The 23,181-nt window shown below is 41.7% G+C and overlaps 1 protein-coding gene across 2 annotated transcripts; it reads left to right on the forward strand.

The window, feature by feature from the left end:
* Positions 1–1,390: 1,390 nt before the first annotated feature.
* On the forward strand, positions 1,391–5,304 carry LOC131237588 (receptor protein kinase-like protein ZAR1). 2 transcript variants are annotated; one of them, XM_058235440.1, is made up of 3 exons: positions 1,391–3,102; positions 4,088–4,709; positions 5,111–5,304. In XM_058235440.1, the coding sequence occupies exons 1-3, from the start codon at positions 1,617–1,619 to the stop codon at positions 5,112–5,114; spliced, it is 2,112 nt and encodes a 703-aa protein (XP_058091423.1). In that variant the 5' UTR covers positions 1,391–1,616; the 3' UTR covers positions 5,115–5,304. The 2 variants fall into 2 exon arrangements, with proteins under 2 accessions (XP_058091423.1, XP_058091422.1); XM_058235439.1 differs by having other exon boundaries at positions 1,392–3,102; positions 4,088–5,304.
* Positions 5,305–23,181: the final 17,877 nt, after the last annotated feature.

A 23,181-nucleotide genomic window follows, 5' to 3' on the forward strand; every position in this document is an offset into this window, starting at 1 on the left:
TGCTCTTTTATCATGCATATCGGATTAGATTTTGGAGGGTCTGGATCTTCTACATGTGTACCCTACGTATGGCATCAGCCAGACTTGCAGGAAACCAATTTATGTTATACCTCGAGGGTGTACTAAACCTACGTTTATCGCAACAAATTCATCCAATCCGTATATATGGTGGGTCCGATCTAGACCATCCAAATAGGTCCCATTGTAGATGGAGAATAGCTACAAAAAACACAGCGAACGGACGATCGTGATTAATCCGGTTTTAGATCATCAGATCGATGGACTTTCGGGTTATTATCCACCTGCCACATGGGCAACGGGAGTGGATTAGGTGAGACCCCGGATCCACGGAGGTGGTTGAGAGTGGGACCCTTCACTGTGGGGCTCACAGTGATGTATGTACCTTAAATCCACACCGTCCATTCATTCTGAAGGCTCATTTTAGGCATGATCCCAAAAAATGAAGCTGAATCAAATCTTAGTTGGACCACACCATAGGAAACAGTCTTGATAGAATCCCCACCATTAAAAACTTCGTAGATTCCACCGGGAATGTTTATTTGCCATCCAACCTCTTGATAAGGTCACAAACACCTGGATGAAGAGACCACACAAATATCATCTTGATCTAAAGCTTTTGTGGCCCATGATAAATTTTTAATGGTCAATAACTACGGATTCCTATACTATGGTCCAAATGGGATTTGGAACTGCTTCATTTTTTTAGACCCTGCCCTAAAATGAGCTTACAATACCGATGGACGGCGTGGATGTAGTCACATACATCACAGTGGGCCCCACATTCAGGGTTCCCATCCACTTGGGTGGATCCGGGGTCTCACTTAATCCGCTCCCCAACGACCTAGACGGTCAAGATCGGAATCAACGGTTGCCACATGGACGGCGGATGAGTTGGTAATATGATACGCCATCCACCTCTTCGTACAGTATACACACCTTTCAGTTCCGACAAGTGGGGCCATAGCTTCGAAATCTAGACCGTTCTTCTGTTGTATCACAGATAAGATAATGTAATCCTAAAGAAAATATCCTGGGCATGAAAATTAAACCTTTCGATTCATGGACCACCAAACAAAGATCCACATTCAACTGAAAAAAAAAACCAGTATTGGTTACTTGGATCTTCCATTCTGAGAGAATTTTTGAACATAGTCAATGAATAGTAGAATTCACTAGACCAATGGTCTGGATTACTGAACAATGGGCCCCACTTGCAGGAGATATTGACCGTTGATTTTATGGTCAGACTCGTCTGACAATAAAATCCCAAACACCAAAATCTCTCTTATCGCGAGAAATACGTAAATAAACGCCACGATATCTCCTCTATGAAAATACACACTTTATTTCTATAGTCTAGCTTCCCAAGATTTGCAGGTGGCATCTCCTCCCTCTCTCTCCCTCTCTCTCTCTCTCTGTCTCAGAGTCTTCTTCCTTTCTTTCTAGAACATTTCAACCCCTCTTTCTGCTAATTCCATACACTCATATGCATTTCATTGAAGGATTTCATCAAAGAGGTGAGCAAAAACTCCATCTTTCCATTTCAATCTCCTCACCCCTCTCCAACGGTCATATTTCCACTTGAAATCCCACCCATGGATTTCTCTCTCTTTTCTTTTCTTTTTCTTATCCTCCTCCAATTCTTCAAACCCCACTCTCTTGTAGATTGCCTGAATGATGAAGGTTCTGCTCTTCTCTCATTCAAGCAATCGATCCAACAAGACCCAGAAGCTTCCTTAAGCAACTGGAATTCATCTGATGAGAACCCATGTTCATGGAATGGGATTTCATGCAGCAGAGATCGAAAGGTATTTTCCATTAGCATTCCCAAGAAAAGGCTTTTGGGTTTTGTCTCTCCAGTTCTTGGGACTCTTCCTTTCCTTAGACATGTCAATCTGAGGAATAACAAGCTCCATGGAAGTCTGCCCATCGAGCTCTTTGATGCAAAGGGCCTCCAAAGCTTGGTTCTTTATGGTAATTCCTTATCTGGGTCTCTCCCTGCTGAGGTTGGGAAGCTTAAATTCCTCCAGATGTTGGATTTATCAGAGAATTCTCTCAACGGCTCGATACCCATTTCCTTGCTTGAATGCAAGAGGCTAAGGACCCTGAATCTTGGCCGAAACAACTTTACGGGTTCTCTGCCAATTGGATTTGGTGGTAGCTTGACCGCGTTGGAAAAACTCGATCTTTCCTATAACGGATTGAACGGTTCGATTCCTATTGATATTGGTAATCTTTCTAGCCTTCAAGGGACGGTTGATCTGTCACATAACCATTTCTCAGGAACAATCCCGGCGGGCCTCGGAAACCTGCCGGAGAAGGTTTACATCGACCTGACTTATAACAATCTAAGCGGTCCCATACCCCAGAATGGGGCTTTAGTGAATAGAGGCCCGACAGCGTTTATTGGGAACCCAGAGCTCTGTGGCCCACCATTGAAGAACCCGTGTTCTTCCGACGCAAGCAGTCCGTCCTCAATTCCTTTTCTACCGAAAAACTACCCACCACAGTTGTCGGATGGCGATAATTTGGGTCAGAGCAGCAAGAGGAGAGGCTTGAGTAGAGGTGCGGTGGTTGGGATTGTGGTGGGTGATGTCGTCGGCATCGGTCTTATTGGGTTGGTGTTCTTTTACTGTTACTGGCAGGCACTTTCATGTAGGGGTAGGGAGGAGGGAGGTACTTCTGACAAGGGGCAAAGGGGTAGAAAGGAATGTTTGTGTTTTAGGAAAGATGACTCAGAGACTCTATCTGAAAACGTCGAGCAGTTCGACCTTGTTCCATTGGATATGCAGGTTGGTTTTGATTTGGATGAGCTTCTGAAGGCATCAGCGTTTGTTTTGGGGAAGAGCGGGATTGGGATTGTTTACAAGGTTGTGCTTGAAGACGGGCTGACATTGGCAGTGAGGAGATTGGGGGAAGGGGGTTTACAGAGGTTTAAAGAGTTTCAGACAGAGGTAGAAGCGATTGGAAAGCTCAAACACCCGAATATCGTTACACTTAGAGCTTATTACTGGTCGGTTGACGAGAAGCTTTTGATCTATGATTACATTCCCAATGGCAGTCTTGCTGTTGCAATTCATGGTAAGTATCTGCACTCTAATTTCTTCTATAAAAAATAAAATCTGAATGCTATGACTTATCAACTATGTTTTGTATGTTTAGAGAAGATAGTAATAGGTTATGTTGTAGTTTTGAGAAATGATATGAAAGTAGTGTTGTAGTTCGAAGGGAATTTACTAAATTCAATCTAATTGTTCGATCCTACCATCAAAGTTTACGTATGGGACCCTCCTCCTGGTGATCCAGAACATTTGTATGATGAACCCCACATCTTTACCATTTGATTGGGCATTGTTAATGTGGGCCATTGGTTAGGGTTATCCATTTTCATGTGATGGTTGGAGTAATTTGTTATAGAAGGACAATCTGAATGCTATGGTTTTTATAAATCTTTATAAGAATTGTAAGCTATGTTTCTTTTGAATCTGAACTATTTCTTTGTTGATTTAGGGAGTGTAAGTGATATCTTATGTTTTAGATTTTAGAAAATCAAGAATAATGAAAGTCGGCTGGACTATGTGTATCTTCCGCAATTTTCTTAAATGGCGAATGAAAAGAAGATAATGAGTGTGCATGGATGTATGTACACGTGAATGGGTGTATGTCAATTTGGACCATCCAAATCCCTGTCCCCACTCTAGATTTAGCATTACCTGAAAATTCATGCTGATCGAATAACCAAAACCATCCACTTGGTGGGCATGGAATGGCCAAGAAAAAGGAGATAATGAGTGTATAGATTCAACAGCTGAGATCAGATGGTTATGATATTCTATCAGTGCGACTTTTTGAGTATGATCCGTCCACTTTGCGGCCCACGATGTGGGCATCTGGATTGATCCGCATTGCACAATGTTGCATAGGAATCTAGCTCCGTGACAATAGTGTCGTACTTTGAAGCTAAATCTTTGATAATAGTTATTTTATCAACTTCTGACCTTCTTCCATTTGCATTTGTTTGTACTAATCCTTCAAATTTTGGTTTTTGTCATATGTCTGGTTTCAGGGAAGACTGGGATGGTGGCATTTTCACCCCTTTCATGGCATACCCGACTGAAAATAATGAAGGGAATTGCGAAGGGCTTGGCTTATCTGCATGAATTCAGCCCGAAGAAGTACGTCCATGGGGATCTAAAGCCCACGAATGTTCTACTTGGGCTAAACATGGAACCATACATATCTGATTTTGGGCTCGGACGCCTTGCTAACATCGCAGGAGGATCACCCACAGTGCAATCCAATCGGATGGGTGTCGAAAAACAACCATCAGAAGTCTCAGATAGTCTGGCCATGAGTCCCGAATCTTGTTATCAAGCTCCTGAAGCCTTGAAACTACTAAAACCATCACAGAAGTGGGATGTTTACTCCTATGGAGTGATTTTACTAGAACTTATCTCAGGAAGATCACCAATTGTTCTTTTGGGCACTTCCGAAATGGATTTAGTTAGATGGATACAGGTCTGTATCGAGGAGAAGAAGCCACTTTCGGATGTTTTAGACCCGTTTTTAGCTCGGGAAGTGGAGAGAGAAGACGAGATGGTTGCTGTGCTGAAAATCGCTTTAGCTTGTGTTCAGACCAATGCTGAAAGAAGACCTCTGATGCGGCATGTTTCAGATGCTTTGGACAGGTTGAACACTGATGGCTGAGAAAGACCCACAAATCCATTTAAGCTTGAAAATTGAATGTATGTTCAGAGCTGTATTTGGATGTGCTATTGAATTGAATTGCAATAACTAGTTCAAAAAAATGGAAATGACCAAATTACAGGTACCCTCCTTACTATTACATCAATGGACTATGCTCCAATTACAATCTGCATTCTTTTCAAGTTGGACCTGCAAGGAATGCAATTAAGAACTGACAGTTAATTACTCCTTGTGAATAGAAAGGCACTTAAAATTTTGGTCATTACCCCTCTATTGAACTAATTATTGCAATTCAATTCAATAATGCATCCAAATGCAACCTCAAATGACGATTTTAAGAGATAGTTCCCAATAGCAACCAAAACCCACCATTTCATATCAGATAAAGGGACTGCATTTTCGTAAATGAGCCTGGTTGAGCTTTCAGAGCAAGGAAGAATACTATGGTATGGAAACCACCACAGCTTTTCCTTTTTAGTTCTTCTTACATTTGCGTCAATAGAGATAGATTTTCCTATAATTACGTTCTCCTGGAATGGTTTGTTCAGTTTCATAGCTATTTGTCTTTGTACTTTACTGTTTCCATGCATTTGGCTTTGGTAAATGTGTAGACGGCTTTAAAGCTTTTGTCTCTTCTTCTGTCTTGAGCTTATAACTGCAGTCTGTGGGAATGAAAACTCTCGTCTGTTTTTCTGTTTGATTGTTTGGTGAATTTTACTGAAATGGGTTTTATCCCCTATTGAAAAATCACGTGTCTGTTCTTTGCCAAGCTAGTAAATAGAAATGATTTCTCATTATTTTATTGCAACTGTTCTTGTATTTCTGTTCAAACTGTGAGAAACAAGGGAAGCTGATAGAACATGAGCATTTTAGCTTTTCCCTGTCCCATGTGTCTTGTAGTCTTCTATACCAGGAATCTAAGATTATATCCCTAGTGTGCAAGATCCAAGGTGTGTTAGGTGGGCCTCGATGTGTAGATGCTATAGTGCAAGAACCAGGTTTGGCCTCTCATGGGTTGGCCGAAATGGACAAGAGAAGTGGATCATTGGAAAAAGTTCGGCAGATGGTCTATATTCAATGCACATGCATGGGCCATGTGATGGGTGGACCTGTCAATTCCTAGGATGGGGCATTGACTCATTTGGGGCCCTTCATGGGGATGGCCAATACCTGCCATGTGGGATTAGCAAACCTCTGATGTCAATACCGGTACCAAATAGTTTTGTTGGATTCTTTAGGGGAGAATTTTGATTGTGGTCCGCATGCGCAAAACCCAAGCCATTCATTAGGCAGTTCGTCGTGATGGTGTCTCAAAATAGGCTGGTCGAAGAACCCTAACTGCAGGATTAGAGTCCAATTCACTGATCTAGTTTAGCTGTTAGAATTGTCTTCCTGGCCTGATTTTTATCATGGCCACATCTGTTGTGAGGTCTTTCTTGATGGGCGGCTCAAATCACATACCCGTGTGAGGTTAAGGTCTGATTATTGTCTGAACTTCTAACCATTTTCGTAAATTATCAATGGCGTCGGATGGTATGGCCATACCCATATCTGTGGTCCTGATAATGAGGTCATCACGGTAGAATACCCATACACAGTTGCCTGCGTTAGCATTAGCGCACATGCACATTCATGAATCTTGTATGCGCAGTGTCTTACCTATCAAAACTCAGTCATGAAACACATTAGTGAAAGATATCACTGGTGACATTGAGAAGCTAAGGCTTTTCATTCATCTAGCAGGCCATCAACGAACAGTTACGATCGTCCATTCGATGTAAGTTTTGGGTTGTGACTCATCGACAATGAGACACATTAACGGTTCGGATTGGGTTGCATTACGCAACTCAACACCGTTGTTTGTGACCGGCGTGTATGTGGATCCTCGTACTCAGCCAGTGTATAAAGGGTAGGCATGACCCATGTGAGGTCTTTCACCAAAAATGCTTTGGGGAAGATATGTTCCCCGTTGGATTCCTTTGTCAAGTCGCTTTTCCTTGGTTCTATCTGTGGAAGGGGGAAGCCTTTTTTCCCATTGGTCTTTATTGCATCTTGACTCGTCTTGATGCTTTCTCATCTCTGTCTTTTAGTCTGAGCTGTGGCCCAGTACGATTTCTTCTCTATCATGTGAGTTGCTATGTGGGGTCCACCTATGATTAATGGAGACTGTTGAATAGGAGGAACCTACTGAAGATTGCACATGATGGAAAAAAGAAAACAGCAGTGATTGGGTGATCATGGCCGTAAAGGGCATGGAAAACAGGTGGTGAGATTAAAAGGATCTTAACTGGCATAGGTGGCCCCGTTTGGGCGCCACATATGAAATTGGACCTTAATAAGCTATGAAGAATTCATATTGGCTTGTAACTCTCTTTGGTTTTATGAACTATGGTTTAAGACCTGGGCTTAGAGCTGTACACGAGTCGAGTTAGCTCTGTCTCGACTGGGCTCGAACCCCAACTGGAATCGACTTGGTGACTTGATTATTTTGATCTTGATACTATTGGCCGAGTGTTTGATGAAATGACTCAATGAAGTTGTTTTTTGGACTGCCCTCATATTATGGTATTCTTGAAATGGTCATTCCAGGGAAGATTGAAGAAACAAATCATATCTTGATCTTGATGTTGCTTCCCGAGTGTTTGATGAAATGCCTACAAAGTGTTGTTAATGTTTTACATTCTATGAGAGATTGAAGATGCATTTTATGTAGTTGAGAAAATGACTTGCAAGCTCAAACTCGGCTTGAACTGGCCCGTGCTACTGACCAAATCAAGCTGAGCTGGCCAGTCAGGCTCGAGGACCGAGCCAAGCTGAGTTCGAGCTGGGGTTGGTTGTTGGCTGAGCCGAGCCGAGCTGAGCTGTGCCAAGCTCGACTCGGTTCAACTCGTGTACAACTCTACCTGGGTCAAAACCGATCTGCTTCCGTGGGACCTCTTTGGTTCAAACAGTCAGACCCATGTTGGCTGGTTTTGGCCCGAGAAGTTAGTTAATTGACAGCAGAGTGGAGAAAGGAATGAAAAAGGTGGGAGTTGCATACAGAGAGAAAGGGTGTGGGGAGCCCGCAGAGTGGGGGAGAGTCGGGGGCCTTTTGCCGGTTAAGATGAAATCTTGCCTACCAGCCACAATTATAAATGGACGTAGTTACCCTCAGCTTTATATTAATCCATTCCCATGTCCTTTCTAAACCCAAAGTTTAGGATTCTTTGAAGACTAACCACTATAGTGGTAAATTTGACCACGGCTGCTGGCCTTCTATGTGGAAGATATTAATTGAAGGTGCGTTTGGTTGCACCAAATTTCATGATATATATATATATATATATATATATATATATATATATATATATATATATATATATATATATATAGCAAATAATATGGGAAATCTATCTAATGCCATGGGCCATTGTATTGTTTGGTCCACTGATTCGAGTGGAACTGCACATTTGTTTTATCACTTTTATTTTAGATAAGCTGGGCTTGAACCCGTCTACCATTGGGCCATGGGCTTGAACCCTTGTTTTGCATGATGCAAAAAATCATGCCAATTGGATGATCCTAAACGTCTGACCAATTGTGTGAGCAATGGACGGTCGAGATTTAGCGAAGATAAAAGTGAGTCCTCCAATCACCATCCTGTAATATTTATGCAATATGCATTTCTAGTGAAAAAGTGGATCATCATGATAAAGTGGTCAACATTCTAAGGGTTAGAATAATGAGATTGACCCAATGCTCCCAGAGGCATGATGATCCTGACCATGCATTTGGTGGCATTCACCATTGATTAGCCACAAAACAAGAAATTGCCTTGATTAGACTATCCTAACCATTAATCTCTTAGTGTTCATTTGTAAGCCACCGATCAAGATGTCAGGAGTTTTTAAAGAATGTGATTTTGGTTCGTGGCCCATCCATTATTGGACATACTGAATGAACGGTTCCGATCTTGTCCACGTGCGTGGCAATGACATGAAATCCGCCTCCAATTGTAACCCACCCCATTTCTTCCTAGGTTATCGATAATCAGGACCGTTGAACTGGCAGGGCTCTGAATAAGCAATGACACGACATCATCCTGATCAAATGCACCTACTCCTAATTGTTGGATTTGTGGGCCGGGAGGAGTTGATCGTTCATTTTTACAGCCCCACCGATCAGGATGATTTTTATTGTGGACCATCCATAGTGGGGCCCACCAGTTGATTATTGTTACATTAGATTTCAAAGTCTCGATCCGATTTAATACCATTTTATTCCTGAGATGTTACCACTCATTCTCCTCCCTTGGACTACCAAAACAGAGTGATATATAGGCAGGAGATGTGAGCGGTCCCACCTCGTAATGATCATTGCTTTCTTTTCCTTTGAAAAATTTAGGAACATCCATTGGCTCGTGACACTCAATGGGATGTCTCGTAAAAGCTATCTAGGATTTGGTGGAGTTGATTTCTTGGGAAATATTCATATTGGAAATTATCATATTAGATGGACCCACCTTAAGGCTTGTTTGGTTCATGGGATTAAATGGTATGGTATTGAATTAGATGCATGTTTGAAAATGTCATGGTATTTTGGCCATTCAATCTCATGTTTGGAATTTATTTAGAGAAACCTATGGACCATGGGGTTGCTTATATGCATATGAAACTCGAATGTCACGTGTAAAGGGTAGATGATATGGATAAAATAATTCCTAGAGTTCTCTGCACTCCTCAGAAAGCTTCATTGAATCAACTAGAAATAAAAGCATAAATAATTCCTAATAAATTCAAAATAATTTGGTTGATTATAAAAAATGAAATTACAACCCTTCGTAGTTAGTAAATTTGCTATTTATAGAATACCTCTATTCCTACTAGACTTCATGGTTTTTGGGAAAAAATAGTAAGGGTCCAGTTTGTCCCAAGACCCAATCATGTTTTTCTCATAACTTTTTCTAAGCCATTTTCATATTGGGCACGAACTCACCATTTATCGTAGAAACAAAAATATATGGGACTTTCGACCATCAATCTGATGGAATCTCGCAAATCCGGCATGGGCAACCCCGGATTGGTTGGCTTAGGTAGTTTCTCCTACCCTAAAATCATATATAATATGTAGAAAAACTTATCTCGGTTTGTGACATACGACTGATTTAAGGTTCTCATGGTCCAGATCATTTCTGCCTCTGGTCGAGCCTTCTCTTGTCCAAATTTGCCATGAAAGTGTCTGCTGCGACCCACTCTATATCAGGCATCTAGTCGAAGGTGGCCTAGCCAGCTAGTCCATTGAATAATTTAGGTTATACGGCCTGTCTGAATTAGTATAGGCCCTCAAAATTATTTCCAGGCCCAGACCACATGTCCTTAGGCTCAGCCATGCAGTCTCCGCTAGGTGGCCCACTTCTACTATTCTCACATGTTTGCAGGTCCTGCTCATTATCATAGTGTTGACAGACACCGAGGACCCCACAACCCTTGATTTTGTGATCAAAACCAATGGGCTAATGTGCCCGACAGTGGACTCTAGATGCCCGGCTTCGAAAATCCAAAACTTTCATTGAACCATTGAATGCGCACCCATTGCCTCGTTTTTTTTTTTTTTTTTTTGTATCCAACTGTTTCTATTGTGGACCATCTATCAAAGAGTTAGAACCATCCAATCTGGAATATATTTTTGAACCATCTTCCACAGTTGTGGGGCCCATCATTTTCGGCCTCCATGTCCAAATTGCACAAAAAATTCATAGACAAGAATGAGGAGGGGTGGAAATGGGCCGTGCCAGTCTAGGCCCGAGCCCAGTCCACATTCATCAGGTGGGACCCACAGTGGAAATATCCAATTGTCCACTAATCAGAGGTTAGGATTGTTTAACCAATCTGATTTTGGGATTGTGACTTATAGATGGTAGTTCCACGATTTGGTTTAATTTGAGTTTAAGTATGCGACATGTACTATTTCTAAGTACCTGTGTATCAAGAGTCCTGCGCTGCCAGAGTATCAAATTACTTCCCTGACCACAATATCTCCCATAACGGAGATGATACGTTAGAGCCGTAGAATAAGGTTGTTCCAGGTCCGACTATCTTCTCTCTCCTACAGACGCTTCCAAATACACACAGATCGAACGATCTTATCCATTGATAAGTGGCTGCCAAAGCAACTGTATAAATAAAAGTAGTTAACGGTCAGATATTTCCTATGAAATTGAAGAAAAGTGATGAATAAAACATGACCCAGCCATGATAGGTCCGACTAGATGGACGGCCCTATTGATATAGCTCTCACATGTGGAGATGGCTCTACCATGTTCCAGTTTTCCTCCTCAACCGCATCATCTCCGCTTTTAATATTATGAAAAAAATATTTTAAGAATAGCTGCAACCAAATAAGTCTGATGGCATACAATGTATGTAGGGTTCCAAGGGATGTAGATGAATACTGCCATGGTTTTGACATATAATAACATTTGATTGGATGTTAGACTGCTGTTATAAATGGAGTTTATGTAAAGTTTATTTGAAAATTGTTAAGTCAAAGTCGACTAGCCCATCCCTCACAATAGTCCGCCATCCAATTAAATCCTATCACAATCTTAATCTAAGTGGAGACAGTACCCAATCCACACACAATTGCAAGTTACAACTGAGCCACATTAAATTACACCTATCTGGTACCAACCGTCTTGGATTGAACTAAGCCAAAGGTCAAGCCCAGGAGTAGGCTCCCGGCTGAGTAATGGTGGGCCTATGCTGGGCCTATCAATCTAAATTGTTCAAATTTCAAACATATGGGCCAGAATACTAGACTTGTGGTTTGTAGACTGGTCTGAGTCAAGTACAAGTTGTCCAACTCAACTAAGGCTAAGTCAACTCAAGTTTAAAAAAGAAAAAAAAGAAAAGGATGGTGAGACAATAGTAGAGTAGATATTAACATAATAAAAGATGAAAGAAAAGGGTCATTTATTAGATGGTTAAGATTGTCCAGTCAAAGAACAATAGCAGAGCCTACGAGATACCTTGCCATGCCTCTAGATATAGGTAATCCGTTATTAGGTACGATGAGATTTAGGGAGTGTTTGGATCGTAAGTTATTTTAGATAAGCTACTTATGTTATAAGTAGCTTAATTAGTAGATAAATATGTTTGGTATCATCTAAAGAAAAAGTATATTTGGTTTCTAACATTATAAATAATTATCCTGAAAGTCTATTTGGTCTCCCTTACATCCATCATCCTTCATATGGGGCCTACCTTTGATGTGGATCGTTCATTGTGTGGGCCGTTCATCATGCAAGGATCACCTTGGTTGTGAGTCATTCATCATTAGACGCCAACCTTTAATGCGCACAGGTCATTAAGTAGGGCCCGCCATCAATGTTATTGTCCATCATGTGGGGCCCATCTTCAATATACATTGCCGATCATGTGGAGCCCACCTTTGATGTGGACCGTCCATCATGTGGGGCCCACCATTAATAACTGCCCATCATGTAGAGCCCACTTTTGATGTAAGCTGCCCATCATGTGGTGTTGGCCTTGGATGTGGGTCATTCATCATTAGGGGTGGACCTTTAATGTGGATCGTCCATTGTGTGAAGCCACCTCAATATCGGTCATCACCATGTGGGGTGGGGGCTACTAGATCATTTGCGCATTCATTGGATATTTTTCAATTTCATGAACTTAAAAAGGGTTCATGGTCACAGAGAGCATATTCCTTTAAATAATTTGTTAAGTTGTTGTGTCACCACAAAGGATGAAAATAAGCTACTTTTGGATGTTGCAAAGTAATGAAAAATAACTTAATGAAAATAAGTTACTTTTTTTTAAAAGTAACTATTTAAGTTTTATAACCAAACTAACTTATTAAAGAAAAGTAACTTATTAACTTACGTAAGCCAAAAAACCTACTTATTTGCTAGTATCCAACAAGCCCGTTTGGATTGTAAGTTGTTTAAGATATGCTACTTATTCTACAAGTAGCATATCGTAATTTCTACTTATTAGGAAGATAAGCATATTTGGCAAACAACATATGTATCGGCTTCTCCTCTTTTGCTTCTCCTATGCCTCTCTTCAATGACTTACGAAAAGTAGGAAAACAAAAAAATAATAATCACTAAAGTGATTACGTACTTTTAAGTAAAAAAGTTACTTATAACTAATCATAAACCAGAATTACTAATCTCAAGTAAGTCACTTATCTATTGTTATAAGTAGAAAAAATAATTTATTTGGTGGTATCCAAATGGACCCTTTGAGTCTTAGATCATCCATTCTATATTTCCAGCAGAAAATGGGTCACTTCCAAAATTCTAACTGAATGAATAGTGTAGGGAAAATGAAGGAACATTTATTAATTAGATGGTTAAGATAGTCCAATCAAAGCAAACTTTGCTATGGCTAATAAATGGCGGAGCCCACAAGATGCCTTGTCATGCCTCCAAAGGCATGTAATCCCATATTAGGTAATATGTGAGAGTTTTATTTGGATGGTGAATGGGCCACTGTGCAAAAATCACAATTCTTATTAGCCGTTTATTAGGTGGCATACAAATGAACACTAAGACAGTCCAATAAAAAAGAGCTTTGCTCGGGCGAGCCGGAGTGGAGCAACGGTATGCCTTGTCATGCCTCTAGAGGCCGATAATCCCTTATTAGGTATGGTAAGATCTAGAGACTCAGACCATCAATTTTTCTGTTTCGCGAATAAGCCACCAACCAAAAATCACAATGTCTCCTGACTCCTTAATGGGTGGCATATAAATGAATGCTAAAAGATGAAAGAAAATGTCTACTCATGATTAAGATTGGCCAATCAAAGAAAATTTTAGCCCATAAAGTATCTTGTCATGTATCCGGTGGTAGATAATCCCTTATTAGGTACGGTGAGATCTAGAGACTTGGACGATCAATTTTCTGTTTTGCCAATAAGCCACCAACCAAAAATCACAATGTCTTCTTACTTTTTAATAGGTGGCATATAAATAAATGCTAAAAGATGAAAGAAAAGGTCCACTTATGGTTAAGCTAGGCCAATCAAAGGAAATTTTAATAGAAGCCCATCACTCGCGAAGCCCATAGGGTATCTTGTCATGACTCTAGTGGCAGATAATCCCTTATTAGGTATGATGAGATCCAAAGATTTGGACCATCAATTCTTTGATTTGTGAATGAGCCACAAAGCAAAAATCACAATGTCTTCTGGCTTTTTAATGGGTGGCATATAAACAAATGTTAAGAGATGAAAGAAAAGGACCACTTATGGTTAAGATAGGCCGATCAAAGAAAAATTTAATAGGAGCCCATCAGCCCCGGAGCCCATGGGGTCTTATCATGCCTCTAGTGGAAGATTACCCCTTACTAGGTATGGTGAGTTCTAGAAACTTGGACCATCAATTCTCTATTTCACAAACGGGCCACCAACCAAAAATCATGATGTCTCCTAGCTTTTCAATGGGTGGCATAGAAACGAATGTCAAAAGATGAAAGAAAAGGTCCAGTTATTGTTCAGATGGGCCAATCGAAGAAAATTTTAAAAGGAGCCCATCAGCCGTGGAGCCCATATGGTATTTTGTCACGCCTCTAGTGCCAGATAATCCCTTATTAGGCATGGTGAGATCTAGAGACTTAGACCATCAATTCTCTATTTGGCGAAGAAGCCGCCAACCAAAAATCGCAATGTCTCCAGACTTTTTAATGGGTGGCTTATAAACAAATGCTAAAAGATGAAAGAAAAGGCCCATTTATAATTAAGATAGGCCAATCAAAGAGAATTTTAATAGGAGCCCATCAGCCGTAGAGCTCACAGGGCATCTCATCATGCCTCTAATAGCAGATAATCCCTTACCAGATATGGTGAGATCAGAGACTTTGACCATCAATTCTCTATTTTATGAATAAGCCACCAACCAAAAATCAGTCTCCTACCTTTTTAATGAATGGCATATAAACTAATGCTAAAAGATGAAAGAAAAGGTCCGCTTATAGTTAAGATAGGTCAATCAAAGAAAATTTTAATACGAGCCCATCAGCCGTGGAGCTCATAGGGTATCTTGTCTATTTAGTTCAGGCGCAACTAAAACAAGTACATGAGGAAACTTGAGCCAGGTTTTCGGTTTTGGGTTTACGTCCTTATATTAACCAACTCCAGCTACCAAACTCGGTGAATGACTTTTCTCATGGCAATGATAGGTTCTTCTCCTCCCACTTGGTGACCTTCAATCCTCAAAATTCAGGTGCCATTGTGAGAACACAGATTGCCTGTGACAGCTGAGCACAGGAAGTTCCTACCATCAGAAGCTATGAGGGGCTACCATGATGTTTACAAGAAATGGACTTTGTCCATCTATTATGCTAGCTTATATTTGGATGCGAGACTAAAACAAGGCTAATCCAAAACTCTTGAGCCACATGGCAAGAAACAGTAGGGACTGAATGCCAATCTTTGAAACGTTTGTTTGCTACAGAAGTTTGAAGGTTTAGATGGCACCTAAGCTTAAAGGTGGTGCTATAGCAAAGTAGATTTTTTGCAACGACTTTTTTAACGATAAGTCTAATTTCATTATTAAAAATTAATTTTTTACAATGACATTTCAAGTCATCGTAAAAAATCGACTATTTATGGGTTGACTTGTCGTAAAAAGTTTGAATTGTTGTAGTGGTGATTCGAAAAAAGTTTCAGCAGTAGACATTTCTCCAGTGTTTTCGTTGGGGTGGCCTACTCATTTTTTGTCTCATGTCCTAATATGAGCCGGTAAAATGGATGAACAGGGTGAATTTCTCACATCATTACAGTGGGCCCCACCTAGCTTCCAACTGTAGGAATTTTCTATACTCAGCTGTGGCAGTCAATCCGGCAATCCCACATCCTTATTATGGATCTCCAACCCTAGTATGAGGACTGTGTTGGTGGAGAAGTTAGCCGTTGTGCGGCATGTGGAAAATTTTAAGTTGGACGTGGAATCATAATGAGTAGATTTGAATAATTTATTGCAATAAAATTCAGATGCGTTTTGAGTTGCACAATGGTCACAAAATGACGTGTGGGGTCCACCGTGATGTGTGCATGACATCTAATCAATCCGTCACTCGTGCCCTCACATAGCATGAGAATCCTTTCGGTGGAAAGGCTAGACAGTGGAATGTGGGCATTTTCAGTTGAAAATGCCCCAATAATGAGTAGTTTTCTTGATATTTTATTGCAATAAAATTCAGACGCGGCGTTTGGCTGCTCAGTATTTTTATCATTGCCTGCACTTACCGGGAAATGTCATATATATATATATATATATATATGAAAAGGTTCTGTGCGATCGAGCTCATGGGAACATTGCATGCTGTTGAGTTGTGTGGGCCCCACCATGATATGTGTCGAACATCAACACCGTGTATTTGATGGGTCCCCTTAAAATAATGGGATATGCTAAAACTCAGCCATATATAGAGTTCAAGTGGGCTATATCATCTAAAATTATGTGAAGACATGGCTAAAACATATAAAAGCAATTGGTGAGGCGCACATGAAATTTGGATGCATCTGAAACTTGGTCTGACCCCTCATCCAAGTGGGGCATACATAACGTATGGGCTGAATATATATATATATATATATATATATATATATAGCTTTGTTGGTTAAGCTTAACCGACCATGTAATGTGTGGGGCCAACCTTGATGTGTGCATGACATCTAATCCATTTATCATGTTTGCCTCATTGTTTTCCAAAAAATCACGCCAATCCAACACTCATATATGTCAAATCATGTATAAAAATTTTCAAAATTACAGTGTGGCCCACCTAAGTTTAAGAATGGCCTGATTTCTTGCGTGTCCATTCATCTTTGTGGGGGTGCATCTTCTAAATGAATTGGATTGGATATATAAAACATTAGATGCCCCACCCATATTTTGGAAGGTTTTTTAACTTTTTTCATGTGGTTCCACGAGCTGATTTTTCAGTTTTGGGGCACAAAAGAGAATATGAGAAAGTGCATATGATGGATTTATTGAGTATCATGCACACATCTTATTAGACCTTCACATGGTTGTAGGTTAAGCTTAACCTACAATGCTTTGTAGTAAATCTGGCCTTTGAAAAAGTAAACGGCAAAGGGCCACCGTCCAATCTCTACAGGGTGGAAAGCTATGCACACCCAAATTTGAATTATCCCCATCATTTCAAAAATAGGGTGAGAAATATGCAGGATGATCAATGGATGGTTGGATGATCTTTTGTATACATTTTGATGTGTAGATCATGAACAATGAGAATCTGATCTTTTACTCCATTCATGGAATTATTGGTGAATTATCATAATCCTAACTTTTTAAGATACAATCTGCCATCCAAACAATGAATTTTTATATCTTAATGATTGAGCTCTTTTGATGCTTAGAAACACATCGTTACATGAATGATATGATGCGTATATTCTCCCCTGATTTTGTATGCATGTGGGACATCCAATCCGTACAATAAGTGGGCCCCACCACATGGATGACCCTTGTTTCAATTTGAGCTGTTCATCTCATCACATGGGCTACTCAGGGTGTACAATGTAACAGACATGAGTGTGTACAACTCTGAGCCAGGTCATCTAATCGGTGGGGCCCACCTGATGCATGGATGGGATGTCGTACGCAACTGACAGGTCCAAACGTGTGGGCTTAGCAAAAACTCTATTCTATTGCTAACCCAAATCTTAATTGAGGATTGCCAAAAAAAGAAATGCGGTGAACAAATGAGAAAAAACATTTGAGTTTGCCATCTGAATTTAGACAACTGACTATTTTATTTTTAACCATCCATATCATAGCCATCAATTGAACGGTTATGATTGCTTGATGGGTGTTATTGCAAGATATGCTCTATCCAGAAGGATCAAAACGTTCCATACAATCTGGAATGGTAGGATAACCGTCCATGAAGGCCAAGATTGGGAGGGATGATGAATCACCACTTCTTTTAAAAGAGAACTGATCATCTATGGTCAAGGTACCACAACGTCTTTTCAGTCAAAATGCCACTTGTGTATGACATCGGTTCCATAAAAATCATAGGAGCAACCATGAAGATCACATGGCACAAAAATCAGGTTGGTCCACTCATCAGTTGGGCCACACCTGTAACAACCCGTCCAACTAGTACAGTGTCCTGGGGCGTCCACGTAGGATTTTCTACAGGACCGATCGTCTTGGGGGTACCATAAGCTAATTAACTTAGGATTAGCCCATTTGAATAAACCAGACAGGCCATGACAAGACCAAGTGCGGGCCGCCAAGCCGGATGACCATTTACACTGAGCTACAGCCCGTACGGGCTGTACCGCGACGCGGGAAGGTCAGAAAAATCTAAAAATTTAGGGAACCATAGAGCTCACTGGGCTTGTGGACCATCGCGGACCGCAGACCCAGCGAGCACCCAGAAGTGGGATTTGGCGCTGACTAAGTGCACCCCACCAATGCCAGGACCAAAATCTGGCGCTTGCAAATGAAGCCGAGATACCAGGCTATCCAACCATCGGATCTCTTCCATATTTACGGTGGAGGTCTAATGGATTTTCCTACACCCGTTCACCAACTCTGGGACCCGATCGTGGAATGGTGACCGTCGAACACAAATCGGACCCGTACGACCAAACCCCAGGTCCGATCGTCCCCAAATTTTGCATGGCCCTTCATCGGGTCATGAAGCATCTATCATGGAAATTTCATAGCCAGAGGGCCACCAGAAACACTCCAATCACCAGAATGGACCCCACAGGGCCGTTTAAAGATCAGAACCGTTGACTCAAACTCCACAATTGTCCATTCGTTTGTTCCCAAATTTTATACGGGCCCTAATTGGGCCATAGGGCACCTACCCACTGAATTTGGTGGCCAAAGGAGTGTTAGGGCCACTCCAACTCTAAAAAGGAGACCTAATAGGATATTTGGAGAATTTGGGGAAACTCAAGGCCATAGGGCCCAAGTCTAGGGAATAAACCCTATCTCTCATAACTCTCTCTCAATTGCTACAACCACCAAGAGTGAAGGAGCTAAGAGGAGAAGATAGTGTGAAGGAAATTCAAGGTGGACCCTAGATCAAAGTGGGGCCCCAAGAGAGCCAACCCTTCCAACTCCCTACCTCTCTTACAAGGAGAAACTCTCCTCCTTGACTTCAACAACCGACCGTGGGTTGCCTAGGTAAGGTTTTCACCCATTCTTCATGAAATCTATGTAGGAAGGTGGGTTTGGCTTGGAATTCTAACATGCAGGAGCTTGTTTTAGGGATTCCAGCAGATTGACCCGAAAGCCCTTTTTTCTAGGGCATTTTCTGAATATCCAACGAACCATAGGTACGGACTATTACTCCTAGGTGGCCTAGCACCAATTTCAATATGAGTTTAATGATTTTGATTGCTTGATTGATGCATTTAAAGAATATAGAGAAACTTAGGAATTTATGTTTATTTAGAGTGGTATGGAATTGTATGTTTTATTTGATTTCTTCACATGATGTTGTTCTTTCTTCTTACATGACTTGGTGCAATTTGATGATCACTTGTTGATGTCTTGTTGGATTTGCTCATATGATGATGCCCTATAACATGCGTGCCTTATTTATTTCCTGTGTAATTTGTTTCCATGAGTTGTAGGAAGTGAGCAACTTCCTCACCAACACACACAACACACATGCACTGTTGCTCATAAATTGTGTTAGCTTGCTTATTAGAAGAATCTGAATTATATGTTGAGGGTGAGAACATGATGATGATTTTGCTAGTTGATATCCCTGTCCGTTGACATGTTGTGGACCACCATCCAAACCCTAGGGTTGGTCAAGAAAATAAGGAGAGTTAAGGCGGTCTCGTTGGTAGGACCGCCTTGAGGCTAAACCCATGGATTTGGGCGAGTGCGTGTGGGCGACTGTAGTTAGACTATATGGGTTGCTTGCACCCAATGTTGTTCTGCCATGCACTTGCCTGGACTCGTGCGGTCTAGCCTACTGTCTGACCAACCATGATTGTTAACCCTGTTTGCTCACACTTGTATGGAACCTGGGACACCCTACAACCGTTGTAGCTCATCAATAACCCACTTGGAATTGGTCCACAGCCTCGTGAGCCGGGCATGGTGGAATGGGACACTGTGTCCGAGCTGTCGGCCTACGCTGGGGTATCGCGCCTCCCCGTAGTGACCGCGATCGATCCCTTTCTCTTGACACTCCTCATGTGCTTGAAGTCGGGGATGAGGAACCCGACTGGATCACGGACCGCGGAGCCTCGGCCTCACGCATTGGGGGGTCTTGGCCTCGCACCCAGATTAGAGCATTAATACGTGGGGTGTACTAGATTTCCCAATCGGCTGGATGAATGGACCTAACTAATAACTCGGCTAACACGATCGCATTGCATCGCACTAGTTAGGATGGCGACTCGGCAGTCAAGGTCGCACTGAGGGAGTGTTGGCATTGGCGACCTTTAGATGGCGTCGCACGAGGGAGCGTTGCGGTAAGGGCATGCACATGTCATGCTGCATACATGCACATTAATAAGATTACTTAGACGTATGTGATTGTCTGCTTTTCATTAAGATCATATTAAAATTGATGCCTGTGATAATTTGAGGTTAATAGCACCAACTGAGTTGATCACTCACTCCCACTCTGGGACGGTGTTTTAAAACACCAACCAGACCCATTCATAAATGCAGGTGACTCGGGACTGGAGGAGCCTGGCGAGACGAGCTTGGACGAAGAGGACGAGCTATCATACTTCCAGATGATGGAGGGTTCTCCGCCTGCTTGATCGGCGGGATTGGGATGGCTGGGCGGTAAGCTCGGCCTTAGACATAGTATTCTTTTGTTGTTTGGATTGGGCAACGCCTTGTGCGACCCATTTATGTTTTGGACTTGTATATGTATATGTCAGACCTCTTTCATTTAAGCAGATTTGCGTGTTCATGTTTCATGTTCAGAGAATTTCCGGCTGCACAACTTAAATAGATTTAATGCATATTAATGAAAATATTTTAATAGTGACTCTCGGGAACTCGGGAGTTGAGCGGATGCGCGACCCCCGATTTCCAAGGCGTTACAACACCGTTATGTTAGGTGACAACTGACAGTCTGAATTAGCCTACAGGTGTGGCCCACCTAGTGAGTGCATGAGCCTGACTTTCGAGAAGGGTTATCTACATGTGGGCCCCAGTATTTCCTGATACTGGCTGCCTAATCAAGTAGCATATTGGCTGAAAAGATGGTGCAGTACCACAGGCTGCAGTACGGTTGCCTGTAGGTGTAGGTGATCAGTTACCTTTTTAAAATGGTGGTAGACAATCACAGGAACCTGGTGGACCCTCATGTGAGGGCGGAATCACGGCCAACATTATTGGAGTTGAATCATCCACAGCAGGTGTTGTAGCCCGTGGCTAGCAACCTAGTTATATGGGGCCCACCGTGTTGTTTATGTGAAACCCACTCCGTCCATTAGGTTACCCCCTCACCTCCACTATAGATTTCGAAAATTTAGGTCAGTACAAAATGTAGGTGGGCCACACCACAAGAAAAATGTAACATCATGACCAAAACCTCTGAATCTAGGCGATATGGACCACCTTAGTTTTGGATCATGGCTCAATTTTTTACTGTCCCTTCAACCTAATGAGACACACATGATCAACAGTTCGGATATCATATAAACTACATGGTGGGCCCCACATAACATCTGAAAGGTTTTCATGGTGTGTATTAACATCCACATTCATACACGTGGTGTGGCCCACTAAAATTTGAATCCGGATCATTTTTTGGCCTCATTCCCTAGTCTTAAAAGTCACACGCAATGGACGGCATGGATATCTCACACACAGCACGGCTGGCCCCACAGAGGTTGGGTGATTTAAGCGGGGGTACCATACCGGGTGTAGATGATTGCAGTCCCGTATTATTTGGTGCTCCACAATCAAAGGATACGGTTGGATTGTAGATGAGTCAACGTTCGAGAATCCATTAAAACATGTGTAGAAGAAATTTCAAAAGAAAAAAACAAGGGGAACCAATGAAAGTTAAAACAAGTGCTCCGTGGGAATCCAGAACTCTTTTGTGTCGAGGGCATATCTAAAGGGGGGACTACGAATTCAGGAGGTCCCACTGCTCTCATTGGTGGGACCCACCGCAAAATAATGGAACTCGCACATGCCAAAGCGGATTGGCTGTGTGTTGACGTCACCAAGTTATTTGGGTCCCACCATGAGGTATGTGTTGTATCCAAACCATCTATTCATTTGGAGAGATCGTTGGAAGCCTTTAGCCTAAAAATAAGACAGATCCAAAAATCAAGTAGACCACGCTGCAAAATGAAGTGGGAGATTGAACGTCTACCATTGAAACCCTTTTGGGGGTTGCAGAAGTTTTGGATCAATGTGATATTTGTTTTTCCTCTTTATCTAGGTCTGTGTGACCTTATGAACAGATTGGATGGAAAATAAACATTATGGTGGGCCCTAAGACTGTTTTAACGGTGAAAATCACTGTCCCACTGTTATATTTGGGGTGGACCACTTGAGCTTTGAATGTGAATCATTTTTTGGTTCATGATCTAAAATGATCTCTCCAAATGGATGAACGGTGTGGATATAATATATACATCATTACGAGGCCATATAACTTTGATTTTCTTTGAACCGTTCGTACAACCCGAAGCTCGAGGATCTTCAGCGCTCGTCTAAGCACGACACGTACACGCACCAGCCATGTCGGTGGTGTGTGTTACACCAGCCAATCCGCTTCCCATGCACGGTTCATGACGGTATCGAACCAATGGACAATGAAATAAAAACTCAGGTTTTAAACGGGACAAACGCATCGGTACTCTTGCGGCTTGTGGTGATCCATACTCCTACACACACTCGCTATATCCGTTCCATAGATCTATCTCAATCCCAACGGTCCAAACAATGATAAATACTGTAGATGGGCGATAACCCAAAACTTCAGCAAAATGGATAATTCTAACTAGATGAACAGTGGGCATCGGATGGACCGTTGAAATGAAAAATAGTCAATGGTCCACATTGAATAAACAGATATCTATTTATCAGAATTTTATATAATCCAATCAACATCAATTTGGGTCGATGCCCCATCTGTAATGGGCCCTCCTATTTGGACGGTCTCGATTAGGGTATAAATTCCCTGTGTACATGGTTGCGTCAGTGCTCTACTTTTCATAATAACGAGATTTATTAGCCCCACGTGCAGCATAAAACGCAGCACGTGCCAACCCAACAAATGTGTATGCATATGATCGCTACATAAAAATCGATTATACAGGAAATACTCTGGTCCGTTCAACAGGTCAACCACTTTATTTGAAGAATGGACGGTTTAAAAATCGCTAATCATCCACACGCAACATAATTGTGGGGAGTGGATTAGGTGAGACGCGGCCTCACCCAAGATGGTGCGGCCCTTACCG

The sequence above is a fragment of the Magnolia sinica genome, chromosome 2 (genome assembly GCF_029962835.1).
Source record: "Magnolia sinica isolate HGM2019 chromosome 2, MsV1, whole genome shotgun sequence".
Taxonomy (NCBI): Eukaryota; Viridiplantae; Streptophyta; class Magnoliopsida; order Magnoliales; family Magnoliaceae; genus Magnolia; species Magnolia sinica.